We start from the raw sequence: 20,118 nt of genomic DNA on the forward strand, positions 1-20,118 counted from the left end.
CAACTCGTCTGGTCTTCAGTCATTAGTGTTCAATGTGTCAAATCTATTCTTGAGTTGGTCTCTAAATTCACTGGGATATACTCAAGGTCATATTTTGGCTCTTTTGCATTTGCTCTAATTTTCTTCAGCTTCACCTTGAACTTGCCTATGAGCATTTGATGGCCTGTTCTGCAGTCGGTGCCTGGCTTTGTTCTGACTAATGATATTGAACTTCTCCATTGTCTCTTTCTACAGATGTAGTGGTTTTGATTCCTGTGTATTCCATCTGGTGAGGTCCATGTGTATAGTCATCATTTATGTTGTTAAAAAAAGGTATTTGCACTGAATAAGTTGTTCTTGCAAAATTCTATCATACATTCTCTGGCATCATTTCTATCACCAAGGCCATATTTTTCAACTACTGTTCTTTCTACTTTCTTTCCAACTTTTGCATTTCAATCACCGGTAATTACCAGTGCATCTTGATTGCATGTTTGATCTTTTCAGACTGCAGAAGTTGGTAAAAATCTTCAATTTCCTCATCTTTAGTGTCTGATGTGTAAATCTGAATAATAATCATGTAAACTGGTCTTCTTGTAGGCGTATAGATATTATCCTATCACTGTCAGCATTTTAGTTCAGGATAGATCTTGAAATGTTCTTTTTGATGATAAATGCAATGCCATTCCTCTTCAATTTGTCATTCCCAGCGTAGTAGACTGTATGATTGTCTGATTCAGAATGGCCAATACCAGTCCATTTCAGCTCACTAATGCCAAGAATATCAATCTTTATGTGGTCCATTTCATTTTTGATGACTTCCAGTTTTCCTGGATTCATACTTCATACATACCATGTTCTGATTATTAATGGCTGTTTGCAGATGTTTCTTCTCATTTTAAGTCATGCAACATCAGCAAAGGAAGATCCCGAAAATTTTACTCCATCCATTTAACTAAGGTTGACTCTATTTGAGGAGTCAGCTCTTCCCCAGTAGTATTTTGAGTGACTTCCAACCTGAGGGGCTCATCTTCTAGCACTATACTGACAGTGTTCAGCTGCTGTTCATAAGGTTTTCACTGGCAAATTTTTTCAGAAGTAGACTGCCAGGTCCTTCTTCCTAGTCTGTCTTAGTCTGTAAGTTCTGCTGCAACCTGTCCACCATGGGAGACCCTGCTGTTATTTGAAATGCCAGTGACATAGCTTCGAGCATCACAGCAACATGCAAGCCACCACAGTACAACAAACTGACATACGCATGTGAATACCCTTTTATAGCATTGGATATATTGCATTTTGTGTTTATCTCCCTCTGATAGATTGTGAGTTTCTCATAATCAGGGACTAATTATTGCTCATCTTTGAAATCTAAGTACATCATGCTGTGCCTGGTACGTAGTATTTTCTAAATACATATTACATCAATGGTTGGTGTGTGCTCTATTTTTCTCCACCTGCCTATAGGCAATATAACTTATCCTTTGAACTTTTATTTCTACATGTCATTAAAACCTTCCTGACCTCTGAAACTGCTTCTGTTAGTCTGTCATGCTTATTCTTGTTCATCTTGCTCCTTTCCTATAATAGTATAATAAGTACTTTAAAAAAAAAAGATTTGACAGTAAAGGAATGAGTGAATTGGAAGATTAAGAATGTATAGTCATAAAATCCAGTTTATTGGTTCCCCAAAGGAAATAATTGAGGATGTGATCAATGAGGGACATCTGGGAGTTTCAAAGGACAGATAAGTTGACATTTACAAGCTGAGTATAGAGTACATAGTGTGCATTTTCTCCTTCTTCTTTAACTGTACTTGGGTTAGATAAGATACATGCTTTTATATCTATATTTCACAATGCATCTTTGGAGTTTGAGATATTCATAGGAGAACAGTCTGAAAAGACGAACGGTCCAATTCTGGTTGGTAGCTGAAAGTGGATTAAAGAAATAGGTCATTGACATTAAGTTAGGTTAATTTACTGTGAAACCAAAGAGTTAGATGGGTAATTGATGAGGTTGTCGAATTTTGCAAGATGGGTTGTAACTGAAAGGAAAGCTGTGCCAGATACAGCAGAAGTTGGAGAGGTTTGTGGAAGTTAGTATATAATTTAAAAAATAATGAAAAGATAGTAAAATCCTTTAAAAAAAAAACACTAGAGGCTTTCTTATAGTTTTTTTAAGATATGATTTCAGCACAAAGTTTTAGAAGTGACAGTAGGGGGCAACAGGAATGCTTTTCTTCATTGGAGATGATTCTTCCAGAGAACATAGGCTCATAACACTATGGAAACATTTGTTAGAACATTATGTTGACCCAGTTTTCGAAAGATAATTTAACTGAATTTTACCACGGAGGTGAATACTATATGGCAGAAGTGACACAGTAATACAACAGGAGACAAAAGGAACCTCTATATAAAAATGACAATTCTAATCTATATTTAATACTGAAACTTGGATTTTGAAAAAGGAGCCTTGGTGGCGAAGCAGTTAAGTGCTTGGCTGCTAACTGACAATGTTGGTTATTGGAACCCACCAGCTGCTCAGTGAAAGATATGAAAGATGTGGCAGTCTGCTTCTGTAAAAATTACAGCCTTGGAAACCCCATGGGGCAGTTCTTCTCTGTCCTATGTGGTTGCTAACAGTCAGAAAATTATCTTCCAAATGGTTCAACTACCCCAATGAAGACTAAGAACAAGTCTGACTTTCTGGGGTGACTTTTTAAATTGGAAGTTAACCAGATCTTGGCATACACTGCCAAGGAAGTTGTGGCTCCTACAAATCACTTCCGCTATGATATGTCCATGGACCAAGGACAGCTCTGCTATGGCCTAGGGCTGAAGAACCTCACAGTCAAGTCACAGACTGGTGAACTCAGAATTTTAACAAAATATCTTCCATAAAATTTAGAATTTATGAAATTTTTTGTTAAACTCATTTTGTTTGACATTTTATACATGCACAAGGAGCCCTGGTGGCTCAGTGGTTACATGCTCATCTGCTAACTGAAAGGTTGGTGGTTCAAACCCACCAGCCACTCCATGGGAGAAAGGTGTTGCAGTCTGCTTCTGTAAAGATTACAGCCTTGGAAAACACTATGGGGCAGTTCTGTTCTGTCCTAGAGGGTTGCTATTTTGAAATCACTCAATGGCAATGGGTTTAGTTGTTTGTTTTTTTTGATTTTAGATATATGCACTAAGTAAAAAAAAAAAATTTACTCCAGAAATTATGTATATTTGAGTTGAATATATATTTGAGATAATTGTATTTACTGCTTTTGAGGAATGAAAATCTACATAGGATTTTCTCCTGGCATTTACTTGACATAAGGTATTGATAGTTGTTAAATCCTAGGACATGGCAAGGAGTCCCTTGGTGGTGCAAATGGTTAAGTACTGGACTACTAACCGAAAGGTTGGCAATTTGAACTGACCCAGAGGCTCCTAGGAAGAGAGGCCTAGAGCTCTTCTTCCGGAAGGTCACAACCTTGAAAACCCTATCAACTGCAGTTCTACTCTGCAATACAAATTGTTATTCCAAAGATGAAGTTATTCTAACAATGGTATTTTCATTTATAAGAGTGACTTTATACATGCATATATGAATCCTGAAATAGTTTTTTTGGTCACATAGTCAAATACAGGGAAAAAACTTATTTACTTTGTGTCAATTTAAATAGTCTTTTTTGCCTCATTTCAGCTGTTTAAGAAAAATGCATGAAAAGTTGATATTTTTTATGACTTTTTTTATTAAAGTAAATAAATTATAGACATAGATTCAAGTCTTTTCCAACTGAACACTTGACCAACTTAACCAATGAATATGGTTCATTCATCATCCAGATTAGTGAAGATCTTAAGTTACCAAATGCCCAGGTCAATGAGTTTGTTCCTTTAATGCACATTGTTTTAGGGTGATCTAAATTAAAAGAAAGGAGCCCTGAGGGCCCAACGGTTAAGTGCTCGACTGCTAACAGAAAGGCTGGTGGTTCAAACCCACCCATCAGCTCCATAGGAAAAAGACCCGGCGGTTTGCTTCCATAAAGATTACAACCAAGAAAACCCTATAGGGCAACAGCAACAACAGCAACAAAACTTAAAAGAATGCTTATGCAATGGTAACTTACTAACATTTAATTTGTAGCTCTTTTCCATTGTCAGGCTGTAATGTGGTGGGAAAAAGGTTCTGTTCTGAGCCAGGCTACAAATTTGTAATCTCCGTTTTAAAACTTGCTAAATGTTATTAGATCTAAAGCAAGCCATTTATTATTTCTCTCTTACAAAGTTGGGATAATAAAATTGTCCTGCTTCATGTAAAGAAGACCAAATGAGATCTTGAAAATACCTTGTGTACTATAAAATGCTATAAAAATGCAATATTATTATTACTAAGCAGTAACTTTAGAATAGACTTTCTTAATGCTTCTACAGTTTAGATTATGTTGATTTTATTTAATACCAAAATATTAAATTATAATATAGTACAATGAAATATGTTACAAAGAGTTTCTGTTCTTTGGTTTGATATGCACTGATAACAATCTGATAATTTTATACAAATGTACAAATACTTTCTTTTTAAAAAGTTCAACAATATTACTTCTCATAATGAATATAGAGCTACCTGATATGACATAATTTTAATAAACTCTATATAATAACAAAAAGGAATCAGAGAGAGACCAGAATGGAAACAATTTCAAATTATATTCAAGTCTCCACTGGGAACAATGGGGATTACTTTTTGAATGGTTAGGTTGTAACCTAGGGTATTTGCTGTTGTTGTTGTTTGGTTTTTAAATTTTGGAATGGTTAGAAAGCTCAAGGAGAGGTCTTGTTTCTAAAGTTAATGACTATTGTTTTGGTCAAAATTGTAATAATCCTGTTTATCTTGGTAAATATATTTCACAATTGTAACAATTTAATATACTTAGTAACAGTACATTTCTCTACACAGATACTAGATTTTTTTCTGATGAAGGATAATATTCATTAGGTAATAATTTAATCTGCTTCCCAAACCAAATAAAATATAATTTCAACAGAAATGCTATTAGGTTCAAAAGTAAAGCAAAGAGGAAAATGAGCAATGTTTCTGAAACTGATCACCAATGTAAATTTGATACATAGATGTATCATTATTAGCTAGTATCTAAATTTAAAAGGGATTTATTAAATGATACAAGGGAACTATACTAATTTGTTAATAGTTATTAGCAATTTAAAATGCTACCTGAATAAAACAAAAATATCAGAAAACTGATAACTGTCATACTCTCTCTTTTTTTTAATTCAAGGACACAAACTTCCTGAAAATTGGGTGTATTAAAAAAGATCTCGAAGCAGAAAAACTGTGTGATTTTAGACACAAAACTTTGTCTAAAAAACTTAAGCCTCTCAGGAATTAGGTATTAACAAAGCAATCAAAACATAAAAAACTGGGCTACGAAAATGAAATACATTTAAAAATGTATTTACTTGGGTTCTAATGCTTCAGTGGGACTTACAAAGAGAGGACAGAAGTTGAGACTTCAAAATTACCCAAATTGTGATGACCTGAACACATTTAAGAAAACTTTTGCTACATAAAAAAACAGCATGTCTACAAATAAAATGTTTAGATTAAGAGAATTAAAATGCATTCTTTTGTAACATGGAGAAAAACTTGACAGTTCAATATAATAGCGATGTGGAGCTGACAGATTCAAGATGGCAGCTATACCTTCCTGCTTTTTTTAAACTGTTTTTCTTTTTTGGTTAAAAAAAGTAAAACAGGAGTCGCTGCCTGTCAATTATGGGAGTTAACCTCACCTGCAGCATTGTTTGGCCAGGAATTACTCTGTCTAGGGTATCCGTTGAACAAATACAGACTTCATATTTTAATATTACCTTTGGCAAAGTCTTGTTTGTGAGCAACCTTGCTAATAATAATCAAGGCAGTGTTGGAACTGGTGGCCCAGTGGTCTCACACTAGATGTCCTTGTTAGCTGCCGTTGTGTCAGACCCTGACTCATGGTGAGTCAGGCACAACAGGATTTGACTGTTGTGATCCATAGGGTTTTCAATGGCTGATTTTTGGAAGTTGACCACCAGACCTTTCCTCCTAGTCTGTTTTAGAATGAAAGCTCTGCTGAAACCTGTTCATCATCATAGCAACGCACACGCCTCCACTGACAGATGGGTAGTGGCTGTGCTTGAGGTGTATGGCCAGGAATTGAACCCAGGTCTCCCACATGGAAGGCGACAAGTCTATCACTGAGCTACCGCTACCCAACTATTACTAGATGAGTGAGATAATGCTGCAGGTAGGTGAAATATAAAAGAAATTTCATTTGAACTGAGTTAGAGCACAGAGGAGTCAATCTGATGAAGATAGCTTCTCCCAGCCATTCACGTGTGGAATTCCGAATTCCAGCTGAAACACAGGAGATTGAAGCAAAGAGGGGATTTTAGCATAAAGATATCAACTGAAGATGCTGGCAGGAACGCTACCCAGTGCTATGACTCCAGAAGAGTAAAGATAAAAGAGGTCAACATTAAAGAGGAGGTGATTAGGAGGAGAGAGGAGGGGAGGGAGAAAGGAGGCAGAGTGTATGACATCATGTGCCAGTGATGAGAAAGTTAGGTTCAAATAAAGGACAATAAATTAAAATCCAGGAGAATTCAAACAAATGCATCAGTTCGACTCATAGTAGTAGAGTGTTTTACTTGTCATTAAGAACCCTATGCTCTATCCACTTGCAGCAATTGTTCCCAGGGAGAAAAAAACATATTTTTCACATCGCTTCTTCTTTCTCCTATACCCTCTGTCAAAATTCTCCTTCCTAATCTAGGAAAATTGGACTGATATTTCAATCCACAGTTTGCATGTCACTTCTCTGAAGCTCTTCATGCTCTGTCTCCACCAATTAACTCCTTCTTCTGTGCTCCCATAGCACTTTTATTGAGAGCTCGCATTTGGCACTTATCACATTGTTACCTGGTTCTTTCCAACAGTGATTTATTGAGCTCCCACTCTGCTCCATGTCAGGCATCATGCTGGGCACTGGCAGCAGAAATAAATTAGATACAGACCCTGCCCTCAAGGAGCTCACAGTCTAGAAAGGGAGTCAAGGACGTAAACAAATGAATCACACCATCGTGAAACATGTGGCTATAAAAAGTATGTATAAGGCACAGATTTAACACAGAAAAGGTGATTAGATTGATCTAGGGATAGGAGGATCAGGAAAGACTTGCAGATAAGATGATGGAAAATTATGTCGCTGTCTGCTTTCCTTATGTCATTATGAGCTCTTTAAAGACAAGGGTTATGTCTCACTCATCTCAGTATCGTCATCATCTAACATAGTGCCTAGCACATAACAGATGATCAAGATCTACTAGTGCAATACTAATTGAAAGGGTCGGAATCTGGTTCTTTTGAAAGTGGAAAGTATCTATAAGTTCAATTTCTTTATATTCTAGATAAACTTTTTCTTCGTTTTATTTTGTTTGATGCCTTCCTCTATCATCTCTCTATGTATTCACGTGTTTGGAATGAATAACCAAGTTGTTTTCTTTTGGTCATGTTGACTATGAAATGACCATTCTATATTAGACATCATTTCTTCTGCTTCATTCTCTCTTTCACTTCCAGGTCCTCTTAATCTATTAGCCTAAAAGAAAATAAAAGTATGTATCTCTAATCCACTAGCATAAGAAAATGGTTAGGAATCAAACTAATAGAATTTTGTAGATTTTTTTTTGAAAAATACCTTTTTCTTACGAAACATGTATTTTGCAAACATTAACATTGATTTTAAATAACTTATTACAAACAAGGTTAAAATAAAAAGCAGGAGTGTCTTTGGCATTAGGCCAGTTTATATCTAACATGTTATTACAAAATAGGTGACGCCAAATCCTTTTTGTTAAGTGTCTTTTAAGCCATGAAACCTGGTAGATTTCCATTAAGTTGAATGTAAAGGGCATAAAAAGTACTTTTGTTTGAACAGACATGTTTTGTGTTGAAAAAAATGAACTCATAAACAGATTTCAAAATGTTATACTGATGACTCCATATTTTTAAAATGCTTGCCTATGATCTTCAGGATAAGCAATTTCAAAACAACAGTTGGGCATCTCTGTAGATCTGGAATGAACCCAAACTTATGATAAGGACATGTTATAGAATTTCATTTCCATATTTCCCTTTTCGGTATGACATATAAAATAGAAATATTTAATTTAAAGGGCGTAAAATTCACATCGTCACCATGAATAAAGAACCCAGTTTACAGATGTCTACAAATGAAGAAATCTGTTAGCTGATTATGTAGCAACTTGACTCTGGTTCTCAACATTTCCTTAGCTTATGTTCCTTGACACCATATGCTACAGGGAACAGTAAAGACATCTGAATTCAAATATTTTGAAGAAATGTGTATTTAGCAACTGAATACATGCTAAAAGAAATAATTTACAGCAGCAGTTTCATTACATTTTTCTCTCCAGTTTTCTAGTTCCCATCTGAAATGCAATGATAAATACAGATATGGAACATATTTACTACCTGGTAAAAAACATGCTTAGTGAATGGGCATACACCTTTTGCCCTTAAATAGCACATAAACCACCTTGTCACCTGTGGGGGAAAAATCTTGCATTCTAGGATGATGTTGAACACATTGAAATGGAATACCTAGAAAAAGTTGTATTTTACACTGTTCTTCTCCTTCTTTTCAAAATTATTTACATCTCTTTTGCCTAATGTGTAGGTAGCAAATATTGAACTACTAAACACATACCACTGAAAATCACTAAATAATACATAAAAAGAAGCCTTAAGTGTGCGTTTACATGCGTTTACATTTTACATTTGATTTCATCTGGGCCATGATTTCTCTGCTGATGCCCCTTTTGCCTATCTTGAGACTGCTGTCATACTTTGCTTAAGATCACATGAGTCTCTGAACACAGTTTCATCTCTGATGATACATGTATATGCCAAAGACTATTAAAACTAAATTAAATAGGACATTATTTTTCATGCAGACTGCCCCTCTCAATACTCATTGGCAGAAGGTTATGACTGTAATGAGTTATTTACTTGCAAGTTATAGCTTTAATTTTTTTTGAAACTTAGACCTGATAGTTTATAAATACATGCCAGTAGACTGGTTCGTGTCTTTTAATCAAAGTCTTGACTTTCTTTCTATTGGTATTTCGTAGCTAAACAAAATGCATTCAGGTATGGGAAGGCATCCCTGCAGTTATATAATCTATATCCCTTAAAATCCCTTTTTTGAAGACTAATAAGAAATCAGGTACTTCTGTTATTGCAGATAAATTTGTTTCAGCTGCAAGTTTAAAATGAAATGCAACACTGCATTTTAGTACAGTTAAGATACTTGATGTATGCAAGAATGACCTATTTGGAGCATTCTTTGTTCTTTGATTTATATTTCAAATACTTTTTTTCTGTAAAGGAGTGTGTCCTTCAAATAATTTAACAATTCATCTTCCACTTCAGGATGTACTTCTAAAAGCAACACCAGATTAGTCAATGAAGCCTAAAATTGAATGTAGAATATTTTTTAGGCTTTTTCATTTGAAAGACGCATCAACAAATTGTTTATTCAAAGGAATCATTAAAACTGAAACATGAGCTTCCATCTGTGAAATATTTCAGCTGATGGGGAATTTTAAAAAATTCACTGTAGTCTGAGGTGAGAAATTAATGCTGAGTTAATTAGAATCCCAAGACAGCTAGGGTTAGAATTTCAATGCTGCTTCATTAATTAGCATTAAGATGTTTTCTTTGCATTTTTTTTTTTTTTTTTTGTGCATGATGGACCTACAGAGGGATTCCTAGAAAGGTGAGCGCAGTGCAAAAGAAACAGTATTGTAATGCTGAAGGTCTTATGCATCTTGAAGTCAATGATTATCAATGAATCGTCATAGAACAATAATGCAGGCAAGCCCTTAATTAATAGGATTTTATCACAATTTAGAAGTTGTTGCAGAGGATGAAGAGTTTTACATTGCTTAAGTGGGGATTGTGTCTTGGACAACAGTTTATATAAAAGTCACTCCTGTTGAGATAAAAAAGAGTTGTGTTCTTTAGACAGATTAAGTGTCTTAAGGTGAGATAAGTGGCAGTTAGCAAATGACTGATACAGATATAAACAGAGTTGGAAAATTTGCCTTTATGATGTTTGTTTTAATATTATAGATCTTCTCTCTCTTTTTAAAAAAAATGAAGTGATACAAATGTAATCCCCAATGGAATCAAGAGAGAGTTTTTTTATGTCTCAAATATCATGTAGGGATTCAAGTACAGAATGAAGAGACATTTTCTTTTAACACTATATTAAGACAACGCTTTTTAGTTTCATGACATACACAGTTCGTTTTCTACTCATTAATCCACTAGAAGCAATAAAATGCATTTAACAAATCAATTATTTTCCCTTTTTTTCCTGGTTAAAGGCCTTTTCGTTGTTTTTATGAGAACAGTACGCAGGTTAAATTTAGATAATACTTAAAGCGGGAAGGTGTGAAAGGCTTCCATTCGTTTAATATCCTCAGAAAAATAAAGAATAATTTATATCTAGGTTTTAGGAAACAACTGTTATAGATGTATATGTGTTTCTAAGACAATATCAGCTATCCCTCTTATCGAACTGAAAAGAAAATTAAAAAAATAAAAAGCAGCACAAAATTGGAATTTTTAAAACAAAAACTATATAGCACAATATTTGTAAGACAAAAACCTACTCTAGCTTAGAAAAAGAACTAATTTTTACTGCATATTTGTCATGGTACATTTAAATTATAGCTTTAATAAAATACATCTTTAGATCAAAGCTGAAAGAAGACATCAGTAGTAGATCAGTGTATTCCATTGTTCTTCTGGATGCTGGATGGTTTATGTTTTTTATATTTCCACAGACCATTTGATTCAGTATCATTTTACTCCTCCAGTACATACAAACAAGAGTGCTGGTAGACAAAAAATATCCTTGAATCCAACCACATTTTGGAATAGTCATCAGCTTACTAAATCCATGCAGTTTATTTTAAACTTTTAGTTCAGTAAAATGGCTTTGCTGATGCAGTTTTTCTTCTTTAGATGGCAATATGGCAAATGACATTTTTATTTCTCAGGCAAAGAAGAAGGTGAAACCTGTACAATGAAATCTTGTAGGAAACATTAAGTCTGCTAGAGTGAATATCCGCATTCACCTGTGACCTCTACTAGGTGTTGGTATTAGGAAGAAAGCCTGTTTGTTAGGAAAGTTACTCATGGACTTAATTTATAATTGGTGGAACTCAGCTGAATTTCCCACCGTTGTAAACATCCACATAATGCCATGAAAAGAGTTCAGGTATATTGCATTTTTTTCCAGTTATTGTCTAAGCAAGTTTCTACTTGTTTGAGGTTTCTAGAGGTAATGCAGCTCAGACACTCCTGGGTGCCCTCTCAAATTCATGGGTCCTCCTGTTTCTACCTTTTTTATTTTCCTGTAAGTGCTTCCATTTATTAGTGTTCCCTTGGGTATGTCCAGGCCTTTGCCGACGTTGTTTTCGGTCCCTTTTCCAAACTTGTTCACAGAACTCATCCATTGTGTTCAGGTTTGGGTGGTTGATGAGCTGCATGAAGTCTCTGTACCAGACCTTCTGGCTAGGTGTCATGCTGTTGGAAATCTCTTTGGTCTTAGAGCCATCTCCATCATCATCTTTATGAAGAAGTTCTTCCAAATGCTCTGTGTCAATGACTTCCAAGGTCACTTTAAGAAGAGTTTGCATGAATCCATGTTCAACAGCATGACAGAGGTAATTGCCTGAATCTTTCCGCTGTAGGCTGCGCAATAGAAGGCCTTGTTCTGTCCTGATGATATGATCATCTACTCTGATCTGGGGGGAAAAACGCAATAAAGAGTGTATATATATATATATATATATATATATATATATATATATATGTACATATGGGTCAGAATCAACTCAAGGATAATGGGTTTTGGTTTTTTATATTTAAAAGAAGTATCAGTTCTGAGACACTGTGTCAGTAAAAATTTAGGCTATGTGTTGAATATAACAAATATCAAATATATTTTCAACAGTAAATAACATTTCTAATTTAAGAGAAATGACAGCATTTTCCCTTCAGGAAAAAAAGATTATAATCTCCATTAATTATTTTAAGATGCATATAAAATATTGGTTGTACTACTATTTTAATAGAATTTTCTTAATAACATAATAGTTTAAAATATGCAAGATAAATGGAGGAAGAAACAAAGATATACTTTATTTTATAAATCTAAAAACCAGGTTGCCGAGTCAATTCTGCCTCATGATGACTCTATGTATGTCAGAGTAGAACTGTGCTCTATGGGGTTTTTCAGTGGCTGATTTTTTTGTAAGTAAATTGCCGGGATTTTTTTCTGAGGGGCCTCTGGTTGGACTTGAACCCCCAATCTTCTGGTTAGCAGCTGAATGTGTTAACCATTTGCACCACCCAAGGATTCCAGAAATACAAAAGTAGGTATATAAATATGGGAGAAAGGTAATGTTGAATATTGATATTGGAAAATACTAAATGATTCTTTAAAAATGGGGTGTTAGAATGACTTATAATAAGCAAATTGAAAAATGAAATTAAAAAGCAGCAGTTGAGCAAGCAGAAGAAAAATGTTTAATAATTATTCAATTTCCTATGTCTAGCAACATGCTCTTGAATATATTCAGTACACCTACTCCTCACTTATTGACTATCTCATTCAACATTTCGCATTTACAATAGTAAGAAATCTACTATGAGAATATTTTGTACATTAATGACGTATGTCTGGCAGTAATGAATTCTGAGGCATGAGACGAGAGTAATGCTGGCTATGATGGTTAAGGTTATGTGTCACCTTGGCTGGGCCATGATTCTCAGTGGTTCGGCAGTTATGTAATGATGTAATTTGGCAGTTATGTAATAGCATAATTTGGCAGTTATATAATGATGTAATTTGGCAGTTATGTAATGATGTAGTCATCCTCCACTTTGTGATCTCATGTCGTCATCCTCCATTGTTTGCATAATGCCTATTTTCACATATGACCTAGTCTTTGGAATCTAACCATGTCAATAAGTGAGGAGTGGGTGTATATTCAATCTTACTTTTATTTTGAATAAAATTTACAACAAAGATCTCTGAAAGCCTAAGAAGGTAATGTATGAAATGAACCTTATCATTTATATGATATGATTACATAGTTTAAAGGCTCTGTTTGAAATGTCAAAAAGATTATGGGAGGATTTTTATTTTTATATTCAGAGTATTTTCATACATTTGCACATAACACATTTTACAAATCAACTAAATAGTCTGGTCACCATTGTCTATTTTTTTAAAGGCTTTAAAGGAGTCTTTACATTTCAGAGGAATCACTGAGATTTTCTGTGCACAATTCTCTAATTTACAGAGGAAGACATGGATCCATGAGGAGGAAGATCTGCTTGATGTTATATCATTAGTTCATGTCAGAGTTGAGACTGGGACCTCAGATGCTTCATCATAAATCTTCTACTACTCCCTATCCACCTCCCCTACTTGAGGAAGTTAGTGGAGAAAGGAAAGCATGCTCAGATAGCAGAAATAAATGGACAAAAATTAAAATTAGTGGGAGTATTTGATTTTTTTATGTGTACAAATATATAGATAATGTAATTGCTTTTGCAGATAACCACATGAAGAAATAAGAAAACTCTGAAATATATCCCATGGTAGCTGTAAACTCCTTCAGGGACAGAAACTCTTATCAGTTTCCCTTTGTTCATCTAACTCTTAGCACTAAGCCTGTCATATAATGGGCCTTCAATGAATACTTGTTTAATGAATGAGCTATGGATGGTTTAAGAAAAAGATAAAGCTTTACAGTACTTTTTATCCCCCTTAATGTCAAATATGCTGGAGTCACTTAACAGTATATTAGCTAAAATAATCCCATCTGTTTCATTCCCATACCTCTTCTTTTCGTTCTTCATTCCGCCTCTGGAATTGCCAGTAGACCAGAGCCCGCTGTGACTTTGGACTGCACTCCAGGAACGTGCTACTATTTTCTACTCCATAGATGATTCTTTCTTCAAGGCTGTGGCCATGGTGATTATCTAGCCGGTGAAGAGGAAACGGAATGGGAAATGTTAAAGGAGCAATCTCAACTTTCCAAAGTATTTATTTGGAAATTTATGAGACAAGTTTGTTGCCAAGTTGAAAGACTTCTACAAATTGATTGAGGATGGCAGATATGTCAAGGATGTAAGGTTTCAGAACCCAAATGCCTACCTAAATAGACTAATCATTTTGGTATGGGTTATATAAAGCATATGCAGTGATTTGTCTACCAGAAAATAGCATAACATTAACAAAATCAGTCATGTGTGAAGTATAACTCTACATCTTTATATGCCATAATAATATTCTATGTGAAATTATTTTCACTGCAAAATTCTATGCTCTGAGTAATGGGGCCAGCAGAAAAGTTATTGTACCAGCCTAGTGGAAACAAGAATCTGTTTCTGAGAAATTATTTTACCTCTTTGTGTTTGTTTTTCATCTGTATAATTAAATTCATCGACCAATAATATTTACCTAGTGTTTTGCAGAAGGTAGAGTTCAGGAAGTTGAAACTCCCCACCAATAACCCCTAAATAATCCACAAGTTTGTTCTGAAGATCAATTGGTATGAAATGTTTGGGATGGCTCAGAAGAAAGATACATAGCTATAATGCAATGTGGTTTCAATTGTCCTTTTTTAAAATGACACATCTTTTATTATTTTCAAGAATTAGGCTAAGGAATATGGCAAGAGTATATAATAAAATACAGCAATAAGAAAATCTGTTTCCTGATTTTCTATTATTTTACCCTTTATGTAACCTCCTTCAATGTGGTAAATGAAACACAGTTGAGATCAAAAGTACGACACAGGGAGTCTAGGTAAAACTCATTTAGAGAAAAAAAACTCATTATAATCTTGTGTAATCCTGTTTCCATTATGACATCCTGTACAATCTGGAACTCATTAAATTAATTTAGGAAATAATAAATATATTTTCACATGCATAGGGAAGCTGACAGTGTAGACAGATGAAAAATTTTTGCTTTCTACTCTGAACTCAGCCAGACTTTTAATTAAAAAAAGGTTTTCCCCCCTTTTTGGCATCACTTTGACAGTTTTACTCTTTTCATAATCAACTGAGTACTTTTGTCTGTCATAGCTGATATAATTTGCTCTCATTAGGGTAAAAGCTTTCCAAAACGCTGCTCCATCCAATCCCTGTTACCACCTTTGTCCATCCTCTCTTACTCTCCCCCTGCCTATAATTGACCTTCTGCCTTTATTTGCTATCACCAGAGATGCCAACCTCACTGCCTTTTTCTCTATTGCCCTAGATGTGAAATTCTTATAACATTGGGAAGTTATTTGTCTATTGTTACTTAAAAGATCAAGCCCCTGGATATAAGAAAATCTAAGAAATGAATGAAATGGGAAAAAAAAGAATAATATTTAATTGATTCCAAGATACTATATCTACATCGAAAACAATAGGTTTTATTTTTCTCTGAAATTTTTAGTGTATCTTACAATCAATGACATCTTTGAATAAATATGATAAATGTTTCTGTGCTAGTTTTCAAGACTTTTGCTTCCCTAGATATAGGTGAACCGAATCACTACACCCTTCAGGGACTGGAATATCTCCAATGATTCAGGAGCCACGATAAATAATTAGAATGTCTTGTCATAGAGGCCAATATATACACAATGAACACATTTCTCTCTGCTAATTGTTTTGCAGTTTAAACTTTTTGACCAACAAATCCATATTTTTAGCAATTGAACTTACATTCAATCTCTTTATATGAATTAATCATAAGATACACAGCACACCAGGAAAAATGCACTGGATTTAGAAACAAATGACATGTGATCTACCAGGAACTTCTCACTCACCAGGCATGCCTCCAGGCCTACTTTTTCCATGTAGAAGTTTATGATAATAATTGACTTGTTGCTCGCCTAGGGTTGCTGTAAAGTTCCAAAGGTATAAAGTACGAGGACATACCTGTCTAAGTTAGTGTAGAAACAGACGGTATAAGCAAGTTACTTCTCTCAAACATAGAACTCTGTTTAAATTCGTCAATACATTAGTTGTTACATAGCTGAGAAGAACAGTGTAACTTTTATAATAGGAAGGAAGAGAGTTTTAATATAAATGTAACATCAGTTGCCTCATATGCATGCGAAAGCTGGACAATGAATAAAGAAGACCAAAGAAGAATTGAAGCATTTAAATGATGGTGTTGGCAAAGAATATTGAAAACACCACGGAGTGCCAAAAGAACGAACAAACTGTCTTGGAACAAGTACAGCCACAGTGTTCCTTAGAAGCAAGGATGGCGAGACTTGGTCTCACGTACATTGGATATGTTATTAGGAGGAAGCACTCCCTGGAGAAGGACATCATGTTTGGTAAAGTACAAAATCAGGGAAAAAGAGGAAAACCCTCAATGAGATGGACTAACACAGTGGCTACAGCAATGGGCTCAAACATAGCAACGACTGTGAGGATGGAACAGGATCTGGAAATGTTTCTTTCATTTCTATTGTACATATAATTCAAAACCGACTTGACGGCACCTAACAACCCATCGTTTTTTATCACTGAGTTGTCTTCTTCCTAATTAATTTAATCATTTACCTGATTCACAGAGATAGCTTTCTGTTAACTTTTCTTATAGTCTTGGGAAATGTTCAGTTTTTGCTTTCTCTTTAAGACCTTCTCTGGTGGTGGCAAACTTTTCCAATGTACCCCCACTCCCAAAAAAAAAAGGATAAAATTGATTGTTGTAATAGTAATTGTTTTCTTATATTTAAAAATATTTCATTTTATGTGCTACTGAATTATAGTACAATCTAATATAAGATGATATTTGACTTAACAAAGAATTTATACCAAGTTGGTCTTAGATGAATATAGCACTATTTCATGGTCTTCTTTAAGAAACACCATGACATTCAGGTACTTTTTCACCTGAAAAAGCTTAAGAACCACAACTGCAAATTTGGTTCATTGTCTTGGTGCTTTTGTTAGTTTGCTTGGATAACTACTCTCGCCAATACCTTAAGGCTTCATTCTCCTTCAAATTGTTCATCTCTTTCAATCCTTTGTCCAACAAAAGAAAGAAAGAGAGAAATCTAGCTAGTAACCACTGAACCTGCCATATTAACTCCCAACTGTGGTCAGTTTACAGATGTACTATCACATTTCTTTTGAGGTTCTCCTATTTTATTATTTTGTTAGGTTTTGCTGCTATCAACAGTAATCACAAAAAGTAAATTTGTATTGACTAAATTTGTTTCTGCTAAGTCCTCTGCAGCTGAACTTTTCTATCATCAGAAACTTTTACTTTAGGATCAAATCTTTCATTTAAAGTGGACCTTAGTCCATCCCCAAATGTTTGAGTGCTGAGACGTAATTGTACACATTTTTCTGTTAATTTTCCTACACCTGCCACCTCATAAGCATACACACAATAAATATGTTAGAATAATGATGAGAAGGCACTCACTAAATACCCACTACTTTTCCTGACCTTCTACCATAACTATTTGCATACATTTTGTACAGACTGGGAAGCGTTAGACATTCAATAACATTGTCTCAACTCTCTTTATGTATCTTTAAAAATTTACAGACATGAACAGTTTTTTCATTGTGGTCTTCTAACCTTATTAGATTCTTCAATTTTCTCTGGGAATGTTAAAAATCCCATTGCTGTTGAGTCGATTCCGACTCATAGCGACCCTATCGGACAGAGTAGAGCTGCCTGTTAAACATACTGTTAATTTGACTGTTTATTAATGCAAAGGATTCTGCATAGAAATGGCAGCATGGAATAGTCGCACTCTAAGTGCTTCTCAGGGAGTATAAAATTGAACTCAATATAAATCAAAAACTCAACCGAGAAAAGCAGTGTTGATTAAAGATTTCCTGAAGGGTATGTAACCTTGCATATTCAGGGTAAGGATAATCTAAAATCTCTCTCTGGATTAAACCAGTTGATCTGAGACGTACTTACATGGAACACACTGTGTTAACCCACCAGATAATCAATTTCATTGGATTGTGTTTGGTATAGTGTTCCTGCCCTATACTGAGGGAGCCTCTAAGAAATACCTTATAAAGTTGCTCACTGTGTTTATGTCACAGTATTGTTGGGTATGGTGTTCACCGCATTGCATTGTTTTCTCTCTATTCACCTTTGGGAACTTTTTCTTTTTAGTCTTAGTTTCCAAAAATTATTGAGATTTTCTTGAACAACTGATTTTTCTTAGTAGACTTTGTAACTCATCAGTCAATCATATTACCCCCTCTGCAATGGCTGATAATAAGCTATGAGACAAATTTGTTTTGTATTTCTAACATCTTGTTGCACACCCTGTTTTTTTCTGAGTATACCTGCTTTGTCTATGTGTTCTCTTTGTTCCCTTTATCTTATCTTCATTTTTAACAATCACAAATTATCTTAATGATATTAATCATTTAGCAATTATAGAAATTTCAAATTTGTAACTATTTCAATAGCTTATTTTTGTTCTCAGAATATGTCTATGTAAAAACAATATTCCAGTGTCTGGATACAGTAATAGTCATAAATATGTGAGGTGATATTATGATTATTGATATTGTTGTGATAGTTTAAATTGTTAATCCAATTTTTTTTTTTTTTTACAAAGACAGAGTTGCTGCCTTTCTTTTATTTCATTTTTTCTTGTACTTTAAATGAAGGTTTACAGAACAAGTAGCTTCTCATTAAACAGCTAGTACACATATTGTTTTATGGCAATGGTTAACAACTCCACGACATGTCAACACTGTCCCTTTTCAACCTTAGGTTCCCGATTACCAGCTTTCCTGTCCCCTCCTGCCTTCTAGTCCCTGTCACTGGACTGTTGTGCGCCATTAGTCTAGTTTTGTTTTATGGGGCTGTCTAATCTTTGGCTGAACAGTGAACCTCAGGAGTGACTTCACAACTGAGCTAAGGGGTGTCCAGGGGCCATTCTCTTGGGGTTTCTCCAGTCTCTATCAGGCCAGTAAATCTGGTCTTTTTTTGTGTGTTAGAATTTTGTTCTACATCCTTTTCCAGCTCTGTCCAGGACCCTCTATTGTGATCCTGGTCAGAGCAGTCAGTGGTGGTAGCTGGGCACCATCTAGCTGTTCTGGACTCAGGCTGGTGCAGGCCTTGGTAGTTGTGGTCCATTAGTCCTTTGGACTAATCTTTTCCTTGTATCTTGTTTTCTTCATTCTCCCTTGCTCCCAAAGGGCTGAGACCAGTGGAGTATCTTAGATGGCTGCTCATAGGCTTTTAAGACCCCAGATGCTACTCACCAAGGTAGAATGTAGAACGTTTTCTTTATAAACTATGTGATGCCAATTGAGCTAGATGTGGTCCCCACAGCCTTCTGCCCAGCAGTTTGGTACCTCAGGGAGTTTGGATGTGTCTATGGAGCTTCCACGACCTTTCCTTGTACAAGTTGTGCTGGCTTCCCCAGTATTGTGTACTGTTTTACCTTTCACGGAAGTTACCACTTATCTGTTGTCTATTTAGTATACCCCCCTCCATCCGTCCCATCCCTTGTAACCATCAAAGATTGTTTCTTTTTGTGTGTAAACATTTTCATGAGTTTTTACAGTAGTGGTCTCATACAATATTTGTCCTTTTGTGACTGACTTATTTCACTCAGTATAATGTCCTCTGGTTTCATCCATGTTGTGAGATGCTTTGCAGATTCATCATTATTCTTTAACGTTGCATAATACTCCATTGTGTGTATGTACCATAGTTTATCCATTCATCTGTGTATGGACATCTAGGCTGTTTCCATCTTTTTGCTATTGTGAACAATGCTGCAATGAACATGGATGTGCATATGTCTATTTGTGTGACAGCTCTTATTTCTCTAGTATATATTCCTAGCATTGGGATTGCTGGATTGTATGGTGTTTCTATTTCTAGCTTTCTAAGGAAGCGCCATATCATTTTCCAAAATGGTTGTATCATTTTGCATTCCCACCAGCAGTGCATAAGAGTTC

At 35.1% G+C, this 20,118-nt stretch overlaps 1 protein-coding gene across 1 annotated transcript in view; it reads right to left on the reverse strand.

Annotated features, from left to right (window-relative positions):
* Positions 1-8,387: 8,387 nt before the first annotated feature.
* SEMA3A (semaphorin 3A) overlaps positions 8,388-20,118 on the reverse strand; it is a 217,563-nt gene continuing 205,832 nt past the window's right edge. Inside the window, exons 16-17 of the mRNA XM_004381476.1 lie at positions 13,985-14,127; positions 8,388-11,879 (exon numbers count right to left, since the gene is read on the reverse strand). Coding sequence (XP_004381533.1) covers positions 11,424-11,879; positions 13,985-14,127 — 599 coding nt within the window. The 3' untranslated portion in view covers positions 8,388-11,423. The remainder of the gene's footprint in view (positions 11,880-13,984; positions 14,128-20,118) is intronic.

This window comes from Trichechus manatus, unplaced genomic scaffold, assembly GCF_000243295.1.
Source record: "Trichechus manatus latirostris isolate Lorelei unplaced genomic scaffold, TriManLat1.0 scaffold00085, whole genome shotgun sequence".
Lineage (NCBI taxonomy): Eukaryota > Metazoa > Chordata > Mammalia > Sirenia > Trichechidae > Trichechus > Trichechus manatus.